This window comes from Chelonia mydas, chromosome 9 (genome assembly GCF_015237465.2).
Source record: "Chelonia mydas isolate rCheMyd1 chromosome 9, rCheMyd1.pri.v2, whole genome shotgun sequence".
NCBI lineage: Eukaryota > Metazoa > Chordata > Testudines > Cheloniidae > Chelonia > Chelonia mydas.
The window spans coordinates 54,409,489-54,421,759 of record NC_057855.1 but is presented as its reverse complement, the minus strand read 5'-3'; the positions used below and the strand labels follow the sequence as shown (position 1 = coordinate 54,421,759).

The following is a 12,271-nucleotide window of genomic DNA, read 5'->3' as shown; positions in this document are numbered from 1 at the left end:
CGACTCATCGGGATGGTTTGTCCCTGTAACCTCAACAGGGATTCCTTGAAATACAGCCAGCTCTCCTGGACTCCCTTCCCCTTCATGTTAGTCCCCCAGGGGATCCTGGCCATCTGTTCCCTGAGGGAGTCGAAGTCTGCTTTCCTGAAGTCCAGGGTCCGTATCCTGCTGCTTACCTTTCTTCCCTGCGTCAGGATCCTGAACTCAACCAACTCATGGTCACTGCCTCCCAGATTCCCATCCACTTTTGCTTCCCCCACTAATTCTACCCGGTTTGTGAGCAGCAGGTCAAGAAAAGCGCCCCCCCTAGTTGGCTCCCCTAGCACTTGCACCAGGAAATTGTCCCCTACGCTTTCCAAAAACTTCCTGGATTGTCTATGCACCGCTGTATTGCTCTCCCAGCAGATATCAGGAAAATTAAAGTCACCCATGAGAATCAGGGCATGCGATCTAGTAGCTTCCGTGAGTTGCCGGAAGAAAGCCTCCTCCACCTCATCCCCCTGGTCCGGTGGTCTATAGCAGACTCCCACCACTACATCACTCTTGTTGCACACACTTCTAAACTTAATCCAGAGACACTCAGGTTTTTCCACAGTTTCGTACCGGAGCTCTGAGCAGTCATACTGCTCCCTTACATACAGTGCTACTCCCCCACCTTTTCTGCCCTGCCTGTCCTTCCTGAACAGTTTATAACCATCCATGACTGTACTCCAGTCATGTGAGTTATCCCACCAAGTCTCTGTTATTCCAATCACGTCATAGTTCCTTGACATCACCAGGACCTCCAGTTCTCCCTGCTTGTTTCCAAGGCTTTGTGCATTTATATATAAGCACTTGAGATAACCTGTTGATCGCCCCTCATTCCCAGTATGAGGCAGGAGCCCTCCCCTTACAGACATTCCTGCCTGTGCTTCCTCCCGGTATCCCGCTTTCCCACTTACCTCAGGGCTATGGTCTACTTCCCCCGGTGAACCTAGTTTAAAGCCCTCCTCACTAGGTTAGCCAGCCTGCTGGCAAAGATGCTCTTCCCTCTCTTCGTAAGATGGAGCCCGTCTCTGCCCAGCACTCCTCCTTCATGGAACACCATCCCATGGTCAAAGAATCCAAAGCCTTCTCTCCGACACCACCTGCGTAGCCATTCGTTGACTTCCACGATTCGACGGTCCCTACCCAGGCCTTTTCCTTCCACGGGGAGGATGGACGAGAACACCACTTGCGCCTCCAACTCCTTTATCCTTCTTCCCAGAGCCACGTAGTCCGCAGTGATCCGCTCAAGGTCATTCTTGGCAGTATCATTGGTGCCCACGTGGAGAAGCAGGAAGGGGTAGTGATCCGAGGGCTTGATGAGTCTCGGCAGTCTCTCCGTCACATCGCGAATCTTAGCCCCTGGCAAGCAGCAGACTTCTCGGTTTTCCCGGTCAGGGCGGCAGATAGATGACTCAATCCCCTGGAGGAGAGAGTCCCCGACCACCACCACCACCCGCCTTCTCCTCTTGGGAGTGGTGGTCGTGGAACCCCCAACCTCAGGACATCGCATCTCATGCCTTCCAACCAGCGGAGTCTCCTTCTGCTTTCTCCCCCCAGACATATCATCTGGTCCACTCTCCGCAATGGTACCTGTGGAGAGAACATGAAAGCGGTTAGTTACCTGTGTCTGTGTTACTGGAACCCGGACATTCCGCTTACCTCTTCTGGAGGTCACATGTTGCCAAGCTTCTTCACTGGCCTCTTGGCTCCTCTGTGCAACCTGCTCTATATCTTTAGAGCTTTGTGCCCCTAGAAGCGTATCCTGAGTTTTGTCCAGAAAATCCTTAGTTTCTCGTATACAACGCAGGGTCGTTATCTGTTGCTCCAGACCTTCAATCTTCTCTTCCAATATGGAGACCAGTTTGCACTTTGTACAGACAAAGTCGCTTCTGTCCTGTGGAAGAAAGACAAACATGGCACATCCAGTGCAGGTCACAACAGCTGAACCCCCCCCTTCCATATCACCTAGAAGAATGAGGGGGGATTTGATAGCTGCTTTCAACTACCTGAAAGGGGGTTCCAAAGAGGATGGCTCTAGACTGTTCTCAATGGTAGCAGATGACAGAACGAGGAGTAATGGTCTCAAGTTGCAATGGGGGAGGTTTAGATTGGATATTAGGAAAAACTTTTTCACTAAGAGGGTGGTGAAACACTGGAATGCGTTACCTAGGGAGGTGGTAGAATCTTCTTCCTTAGAGGTTTTTAAGGTCAGGCTTGACAAAGCCCTGGCTGGGACGATTTAACTGGGAATTGGTCCTGCTTCGAGCAGGGGGTTGGACTAGATGACCTTCTGGGGTCCCTTCCAACCCTGATATTCTATGATTCTATGATTCTATGATCACTTTCCTCTCGTGTAAGTGCTTCAGGATTGATTCCTTGAGGACCTGCTCCATGATTTTTCCGGGGACTGAGGTGAGGCTGACTGGCCTGTAGTTCCCAGGATCCTCCTTCTTCCCTTTTTTTAAGATTGGCACTACATTAGCCTTTTTCCAGTCATCCGGGACTTCCCCTGTTCGCCACGAGTTTTCATAGATAATGGCCAATGGCTCTGCAATCACATCCGCCAATTCCTTTAGCACTCTCAGATGCAACTCGTCTGGCCCCATAGACTTGTGCACGTCCAGCTTTTCTAAATAGTCCCTAACCACCTCTTTCTCCACAGAGGGCTGGCCATCTACTCCCCATGTTGCGATGCCCAGCGCAGCAGTCTGGGAGCTGTCCTTGTTAGTGAAGACAGAGGCAAAAAAAGCATTGAGCACATTAGCTTTTTCCACATCCTCTGTCACTAGGTTGCCTCCCTCATTCAGTAAGGGGCCCACACTTTCCTTGGCTTTCTTCTTGTTGCCAACATACCTGAAGAAACCCTTCTTGTTACTCTTGACATCTCTTGCTAGCTGCAGCTCCAGGTGCGATTTGGCCCTCCTGATTTCATTCCTACATGCCCGAGCAATATTTTTATACTCTTCCCTGGTCATATGTCCAACCTTCCACTTCTTGTAAGCTTCTTTTTTATGTTTAAGATCCGCTAGGATTTCACCATTAAGCCAAGCTGGTCGCCTGCCATATTTACTATTCTTTCGACTCATCGGGATGGTTTGTCCCTGTAACCTCAACAGGGATTCCTTGAAATACAGCCAACTCTCCTGGACTCCTTTCCCCTTCATGTTAGTCCCCCAAGGGATCCTACCCATCCGCTCCCTGAGGGAGTCGAAGTCTGCTTTCCTGAAGTCCAGGGTCCGTATCCTGCTGCTTACCTTTCTTCCCTGCGTCTTACTTGTCTGATTCACTAAGGCTTTGTGTCCTAAGATCTTGAGTTCTGTGGCTGGGAGCTGCTCATGGGGGTGCTGTGACATGGCTCTTCAGTTTAATTTCTCCCATTTATACACCAGAGAGATGATATTATTTACAATCCCAGATTAACAAGTGTGTGTGTGTGAGAGATAGAGAGAGAGAAAGGAGGCTAGATTGTCAGCAGGTATAGCGGAACCAGATGTCCCAATATTATAGTGAAAACAGAACAAAATCCTAGTTTCAGTATAATCTTCCAGGATAACAGTAGTAAACTGGGACATTTGGCCACCTTTCTTCAACATTCACAGATCTTAGTCTGCTTATTGTCAGCTCTAGATCATTGTTTTTCTTCATTCTTTATGGTTTCTGAATTGCACCGGTTTGCCTTGTACCTGCCAACATCCTCCAAACAAAAAGTAGATGTTAATGCGCGTATATGTGCATAAGTTAGCTTTGAAATGGCTGATGGCATGTACTGTAGTGGGCAGGGTATGGCTGTTCCCTGCATGACATATAGGGGAGAGAAATCTGGTATCAGGAAGTGGCATTTTCTCTCCCACATGGCTTGCTCCTTCTTGGACGTCTGTTTTGATCTAGAAAGGAGGTGGGCAGAAGTTGGGAAATTCCAGTATCAGGAGGCCTAGTCTTATTTTTTTGAAGCTAGCTGCCCCAGTCAGCACTAAAGGAGGTGCAGGGAGACTAGCCACTTGGGAGTTCCAGAGGCCCTTCTTTTATCCCTCTGGCTCTCTGCTTATTTAAAGTAGACTGTCTCCAGCCTTTTGGGGGCTGAAAGTGGAAGGATGTGTACATCTGGTAGGGATCCCAGTTTCTGTCCCTTGTCTGTGTGTGTAAGCCCTGTGGGGGTGAATCATCTGGGTGGTGGCAATGGTCCTGGGCCCCTTCTTCGGTTAAGAACCTGTCAGGTTTCCTGCTGGCCTCTGTGCAGGTCACTGAAAACTGAAAATTTGGAGGCAGCATAAAATGAAATTAACAAAAACAAGGAACACTAGACCATTTGGACACGGGGAGTGGGCTATAATTTTAAATTTCCTGAAATTTGTGCCATGACATTCTCACCTATAGTATTACATTATGTAGTTTTTGGTATTGATAGCCCAGGGTGGTAAAATGGCACATGGATTGCATTGCATTATATGAAAATGGTGTTCTGGTGATAAAGCATGAGAGTAATGATTAAATAATTGTCATTATTATCTCAGTGGAATTACTGTAATTCCTTGTAAGATAGTATATATCTATTAATAAACGTACAATATGCTTTTAAAATGAAGATTGGCTAGTGTTCCGCTTGGCTGAAGAACATTAAGCCTTTTCTTTGATAATCAGAATGCTGGTATTTAGTAACGGTACAGTAAGCAATTGTAACATTCAGATCCAGTGACAACATCTCTTAATTAGAGGTGACACAGTTCAATGATCTGAAATGCTAAATTCAAAGTTAACACAATATTACTGCTATTGCTAAGTTTTTTATATCGTAGGTCATTACAGAACATTCTGTAATTCAAACTGCCTGTTTTGTCTCATTCATTTAAAATTCTATTGTTATAAGTCCTTCCCTTATTCTATATAGAGATATTTATGTTTGTAAAACTGTTTAATATTTTTTCATAGGACCAAAGAATACAATGCTTCATCTAGCTGTAAAGTTTTTCCCTCCTGACCCTGGTCAACTGCAAGAGGAATATACCAGGTAAAATATCGTTCAAAGTAATTAATGTTCGTTAGTGGTTAAAAATATGGAAATGAAGGGAAGACAGAAATAAGCTCACCTAAGAGGATATTTTCTCTGTTATAACAATAAAGATTATCTTTTAGGGAAGGTTGGGGAGCATTTCTGTTAGAAAGTCACATTTCTAACAGAAATACCTATCTTAATGATTCAGGTGGTTGATGATCCCTGTGGCTGTAAAAACTGGTGAAAGTTTGCATGAATAGATAACAGTGCAGGTCGGCTGGGACAATTTCTGCCTACCAAACATGTCATGTGTTACCATTGAAGGAGGCAGTTGTATAGAGGAAACGGTCACTCTTTATATTGTACATTTATAAATAGTTTCTAGAAGGATTAAGTGATAAATGTTTTAATAAATGGTTAATTGTCAAATTGTAAGAATCCAACAAGTTAGTAGCAGATTACATCTATAACAGCTTCTGCTGATATGCATATCATATTTAGCATGTTACTTATGTCAGATTTTTAAAAGTTAGTAAATAATTGATATCTTAAGCATGTTACTATCTGTAAATGTACTCTGGTCCTGTCCCTTCATCACCAACAGGTAATGTGATTAGAGAGATCTACCTGTAACAGATCTTCCCTAGGATAGTTGTAATCTTGTCCATCTGCCACTCACCATACCTTTGTTCTGCCTCATAGCAGCTGTCTTCCTCCTCCCCCCAACTGGCTCCATCTCTCCTTCCTGGTTACCCCCACCTCTCTCTAGTTCTCCCCACCTCTACCTTCTCCTCTTCCTCTCTTCACTTTGATTTTTCCATCCTCTCCTCCTGCCAGCACAAACCTAGGTCCCACATCTGTGTCCTCCTCATAATCTTAGGTGACTCAGGCTTGTAACCTGGGTTTCATATCAGACTTGGACCTCTCTCTAAGGTCTTGAATCCAGGCTATGTCTAAATGTTGCTGATTTTTTTTCTGCATAACATCTCTAAGGCACAGCCTTTTCTATTCATCCTCACAGCTAAAAGTCTGTCCTGTTTTGATTACTGTAACATCCTTTTCTCTAGCCTTGTCAAATGTGATTTTGCCCCGCTCATATCTATTCAAAACATTGCTTCAAAGAGCATTTCCTAGCCCAAAGCTTTGACTGTGTCACCCATTTCTGAATGCATCCGATGAAGTGAGCTGTAGCTCACGAAAGCTTATGCTCAAATAAATTTGTCTCTAAGGTGCCACAAGTACTCCTTTTCTTTTTACCCATTTCTTTGCATCCCTCCACTTACTCTCCGTTCTCTATTGCACTGAGCATAAGCTACTTGTCCTCCCTTGCCAGGCCTTTCCAGATTTATCACTACCATCTCTGTCACTATCAAAATGTCATGTCCCACCTGCAGTAAGGCCATGATGCCACTCTTCATCATCCACTTTCAGTAAGCATCTTGGTACCTTCTCCCATGCTGCTCCACTTTTAATGTGTTACGATGGATCCCACTGTAGGTGCATATTTATGCAATATTGGAATCTTTTGAACAGCAGGGTCTGTCAGGGTCATGCATGTGCCCTGTAATACCTTGGAGTCCTGTGCAAGGTCATAAAGGATGGAGTGGCCAGGACTCTCCCTCAGTTCACTATTACCTGGCAGTGAATAGTTCACTATTACCTGCCACCTATAGTGGCAGCAAGATGAAACCAACTACTTTATTAGAGTTTCAAATTCATTCCTTTTTGCTAATTGGGTGAAGAAATTTCATTTTCATTTTCTTTCTTCTCCTTCCTCAAGTTGGACTTAAAGTCTGGTGTCTCTCTTCCCGCACAGTGGGATGAGGCGCTTTGTGCCAACCTTCTTGCCTTATGGCTGACTCAAAACGATTAGGGTTCAAACCCTGCCAGTCTTGTGACTGCCTCATTCCCCTCACTGATGGACAAAGTCATTGCATCTTCTGCCTGGGGGAGAGCCACATCTTGGACAGGTGTTCAGTGTACTGGTAATTTTCTTTGAGGACCTGCAAGCACAGGCACCAGCTTCCTCCGGGTCCTGGAGCTGCTCAATCTCCCACTCCGCCTGAGACCCTGCCCTCACCCGACCCTGTCCCCCAAACTTCCACCCCGTCTCGCCTCTTTCTGCTCTGCACCAGGCCCTGCCTCCACCCCACCCCTTCTCCCAAGCCCCCACCCCTGCCCCTCTTCTTCCCACTCCCGCTTCTCCTCCACCCTGCCTCTTCCCGCCCAGTTCCACCCTCCCTCGAGCATGCCCTGTCCCCGCTCCATCCTCTTTCCCCCTCCCCCGCCCAGTGCCTCCTGCATGCTGTGGAACAGCTGATCGTGGCAGGTGGGAGGTGCTGGGAGGGAGGGGGAGGAGTTGATCGTCGGGCTGCAGGCGGACGGGAGGCACTGGAGCGGAGGTGGGGAGCTGGCTGCCGGTGGGTGCTAAGCACCAACTAATATTTTAGTTGGTGCCTATGGCTGCAAATCCATGCATGTTAGGCTCATATGACATCATCTTGAGCAATCCATACAGGTCACTTCAGACCCAGAGGAAATGACACCAAATGAAGGCAAAAGAGTCTGTGTCAGCCAGCAATCCATCAAGCAGACATCATACCCAGCAATAGGGTGTTAAAGAAGAAATGTGTGAAGAGGATCGTGTTGAAGCCAGTACCGACAATGTTAATCTCAGCACTGGCAGTGATAGAACCAGCCACCCCATACCCTTCTTACAGAAGACTGACACCCAGAGGCAAAGTGGGACGGAGCAAAAATGTAACTCCAAATGCCAGTCAGGATCATTCTGCAAGGAGGACATAGAACATCGCTTTCTTCAAAAACACAGCCTTCAGATCCTCCACCAAGATGGGGGTGCACTTGGAAAAGGAGACGTGCTACTAGCACAAATGGTCAAGCTTATCAAGAGCCTGAGATATGCATTCATAGAAGCACTGATGTTGCCTCCAGACAGACTGTGCATCGAAGCAGTGACTGTCACTGGAACCAGTACAGAGGTCTCCTCAGTGCTATTTCAGGCACAATCCTTTCCCCTGGTACAGCCCTTGTTCCAGCTCAGGTGGTAGCTAGGGGATTTCTCATGATGGCTGCCGCTTCTTGGTGTGTTCCATCCACTTATATATCTTTTGCATAAGACGGGAATCCTTTGTTCCTCTGGATTCCCACCCCTCCTTCTCAATGGAAAAACACCAGGTTAAAGATGGATTCCAGTTCAGGTGATGTGATCACATGTCCTGTGAGACCCCAAGACTTCATTCCTCCCAGCCTGACTCACAGGAAGGCCTGCCTGCAAACAGAGCCATCGACAGTCAATTGTCCTGGCTGATGGGAGCCATCAAGATTCCAAACCACCATTAATGGCCCACACTTTGCATAATTACAATAGGCCCTCAGAATTATATTTCATATTTCTAGTTTCAGATACAAGAGTGATACATTTATACAAATAGGATGACCACATCAGTAGATTATAAGTTTTGTAATCTTACAAGAGACCTTTTGCATGAAGCATATTTTAGTTACATTATATTCACACTCATCAGCATACTTTCATAAAATCATATAGAGTGCAACGTCGCAGGATCCACAGTGACACATACTCAAAGAATAAAGAACTGTTACTTATCCTTCAGTAACTGCTTCTTTGAGATGTCAGTGTGAATTGTGCAACCCACCCTCTATCCCAGGGGTGGGCAAACTTTTTGGCCTGAGGGCCACATCTGGCTATGGACATTATATGGCGGGTCATGAATGCTCACGAAATTGGGGGTTGGGGTGAGGGCTCTGGCTGGAGATAGGGGCTCTGGGGTGGGGTAAGAAATGAAGAGTTCAAGGTGTGGGAGAGGGCTCCAGGCTGGGACAGGGGGTTGGGAGGCGGTGAGGGCTCCAGCTGGGGGTGCAGATTCTGGGGTGGGGCTGGGGATGAGGGGTTTGGGGAGCAGGAGGAAGTTCCGGGCTGGGCCTGAGGGGTTTGGAGGGAGGGAGGGGGATCAAGGCTGGGGGCAGTTGGGACATGGGAGGATGTCAGGGGTGCAGGCTCCAGGTGGTGCTTACCTCGAGCAGCTTCCAGAAGCAGCGGCATGTCCCCCCTCCGGCTCCTATGTGGAGGCACTGGCCAGACAGCTCCGCGCGCCGCCCCTGAAGCTCCCATTGGCCACGGCTCCCGGCCAGTGGGAGCTGCAGAGCCGGTGCTTGGGGCAGGGGCAGTGTGCAGAGCTCCCTGGCTGCCTCTACGTGTAGGACCCAAAGGGGGGACATGCGGCTGGTTCTGGGAGCCATGCAGAGCCACAGCACATGTGGAGCAGGGCAAGCCCCCAACCCCGCTCCCTGGCAGGAGCTTGAGGGTCAGATTAAAAGGCCTGACCAGCCGGATGTGGCCCATGGGCCGTAGTTTGCCCACCCCTGCTTTATCCCTGCTTTTGGTGATCTCAGCTAACATGCACTTTGAACTGCACAGGAACTGAGGAAGTGTGGTGACCATTCCACCCTTTATGCTCTTGCATAGAAGCATGAGGAGCCACAGGGCACATGCTCAATCCTGACAGAACTGCTATTCAAAAGACTGTTATCTCATGCACAGGAGATACATGTGCACCTACAATGGGCTCTACACTGACTATATCAAAGAACCTTAATTATTCTAATATAAATATATAGTTGGGTGTTTTCCCCAACTATAAATTAAGAGTAATGTGTACCTAGCAGGTTTTGTGATAGATCAAGAAGGAAACTGATAGTATGCTCATTTTAGAATTTTTTTTGAAGTGGGAAGTTGAGAGAGTCTGTTTCAATTTCAAGTAAAGCTTCTACACAAAGTCCCAAACCATCTGAACAGTGGTCTGAAGGATGGGCTGAGCAGTTAAATTAAAGGCTCTGATGTTAGTCCCACAGAATGAATAGGAGGTCAGTTTGTAGGTTTGATGGCTGAGGTTACAAAGGGATAGTATCAATTCTTAAAACAGAGATTGGGGGTAAAAATGCACTTGTCACCAGGTACTCACTGTTGAGCCAAGATGGTTTGCCTACAGCATAAGGGCAGGGATGGGGGACAAACTGACAAGTTCTTAAAACACAAGTATTACATCAGCAGACTCACCCGTGGCATTCAGTCCCATTTCTCCACAACTACTGGTATATTGGCTTGCCTAAAGTTTTTACTCACTGAACAGTCCATGGTTTCTTTAAATAGGTAAGCTCCAGCCAAAGTCTCAAATCCAATATCATCTTTCGCCAGTGCTGTATCTTCTCAGGCTGAGTTAGAAGTTTTAGAGGACTCCAGACTCCTCCCATTCTCTGCATACTTTGCTAATAAAATATTAGTAGCCATGCACGTCCCCCACTGTGTGGGTAGGTGAAACCCTCTGAACCATGACCGAGATCTAATCCTGAGGTCGAAACAAACTTTCTAAAACCTGCTTTCTGATAAGCCAAGCTTTTCAAAGAGCTAGGCTTTTCCTTTCTTTGATTCCTCTATGTCAGTTGACTCCATCACACTATTAAGTTGCTTTATGTGGCCAGATTGGTTAGGGATTTGACGTAGCTATGTTATCTACTTCTTTTTTAATTTTATGTGATTGTCACTGATAAATGAAGAGTTCTGTTTTATGTACTTTTTGAAGAATATTTGTAGAAGCTGCTTATTATGTAAGTAGTGTTGAGTTGTTTTCTTTAGCTCATCAAAAGATTGATCACTTCCTTTTTAGGTATCTGTTTGCATTACAAATCAAGAGAGACTTGGCAGAGGAACGACTAACCTGCAGTGACAACACAGCAGCTCTGATCATCTCTCATCTTCTGCAGTGTTAGTATGTTGGCTGTCCCAGCATCAACTGATATTGCCACTGCTAAACTAAACCAGATCATGTATCAGCATATACAAAGCATTACCTGCACGTTGATAATTAAAAAAACAAAAACAAAACCACAAAAAAAAACCCCTAAAACAAGTCTTTTCTATTTCACAAGTCGAATATTGATAAACTTAACTGGTTAATCTTTAACCTTTTGCATACTGGATAATCACCATGTGTTTAACACAATGAGGATTGGCCAGTTTTAATGGGGTTGAGAAGGAGGCCACTTTGGAGTGTTGTGCTTAAAAGCAATATCGTTTTGGCTGCTGGAAGGTGAGGCTGAGTCAAGACTCTTATCTGTTGTAACTCTCACCTGGCTCTGCCTCCCACTGCCAGTAACCTTGCTCATTTTCTGGCCTGCCCTTCTTATCTGCCTTAATTACTCCCAGTGCCAGTTTCCAAATCAACTTCAGGCTACAAGGCAGCGTACCTGTGGAGGGCAGGCAGGAAGTGGAGGGAATTAGAGCAGAAATCTGGCAACACAAGAAAACAGGCCTGATAGTGTGAATATCGTCCTTCTGGGGAAGGACTTGTTGCTAGGAAGAGTTAGAAGGGAGAATTGGAAAAGCAGTGGTGGGCTCCTGTTTGGGAGTGAGGGTGGAGGCTGAATGGACTTGGTTTCTGTTTAGGACCCTCAAGATGCTTGCCCTGAGGGCCCTAAACCCAGATTTTCAAAGGCATTTAGGTGCCAAAATAGCATTGAAAATCTGGCCCTGAGGATTAAAGGAGACAAGCAATGATATATTTATTTACAAATCTTAAATATAAGACAAAGGGGTTACATTCTTCCTTTCTCCCTTCCCACCCAAACCAAAAATGTTTAAGAAACATCTCTTCAGACACACTAATAAAATATGACTCCATTTATTGGAAGGCCAAACCTATCTTACATAATGTCCAATGATTTGTGCTATGAAAACTTGCCAAGGATTTTCTAGCACCACCTTGTGTTTTTGAGAGAACTTCAGATCAACATGGAACAGCTGAGTAAGTATCAACATCTGCGGCCAGGTTGTTTCAGGAGTGAATCTTAGGATGCTGGAAAAGCAAAGGTGACAAAGGAATATCAGTATTTTGGGCTTAATATATTTACAAGATGCTCATGTTTAAAACCTCTAGGTTTTATAGGTCAGCCTAATTTTAAACAGGATAGTTTCATGGTATTTTTCATAACTATGTTTAAAAAAATTCTGATGTTTTTATAGCAATCCTTTTTGAAGCTTAAACTGAAATATGTTTATCATGGTTCTACAAAATTACTCTGAGCTTGTCTACACAGAAATTGCACTGGTTTAACTTAAATCTGTTTTAAAACTAATTTAATTAAAAGGTGCAAAGCCCTATGTGGACACTCATCAGTTTAAACCTGGTTTAAATACATTTAGTTTGCACCTGTAAA

The 12,271-nt window shown here is 45.7% G+C and overlaps 1 protein-coding gene across 22 annotated transcripts in view; it reads left to right on the top strand.

Annotated features, from left to right (window-relative positions):
* The window catches only part of FARP2 (FERM, ARH/RhoGEF and pleckstrin domain protein 2), a 217,540-nt gene that overhangs the window by 84,214 nt on the left and 121,055 nt on the right, over window positions 1–12,271 (top strand). For 20 of the 22 annotated variants that reach the window (XR_005226739.1, XR_006283770.1, XR_006283769.1 and 17 more), the window contains 2 exons: window positions 4,954–5,032; window positions 10,723–10,820. Coding sequence is in view for 18 of the 22 variants with exons in the window: in XM_043522447.1 (XP_043378382.1) it covers window positions 4,954–5,032; window positions 10,723–10,820 (177 nt within the window). In the remaining 4 variants the exon portion in view is untranslated. The other 2 variants (XM_037908758.1, XM_037908757.1) reach the window with 1 other exon arrangement.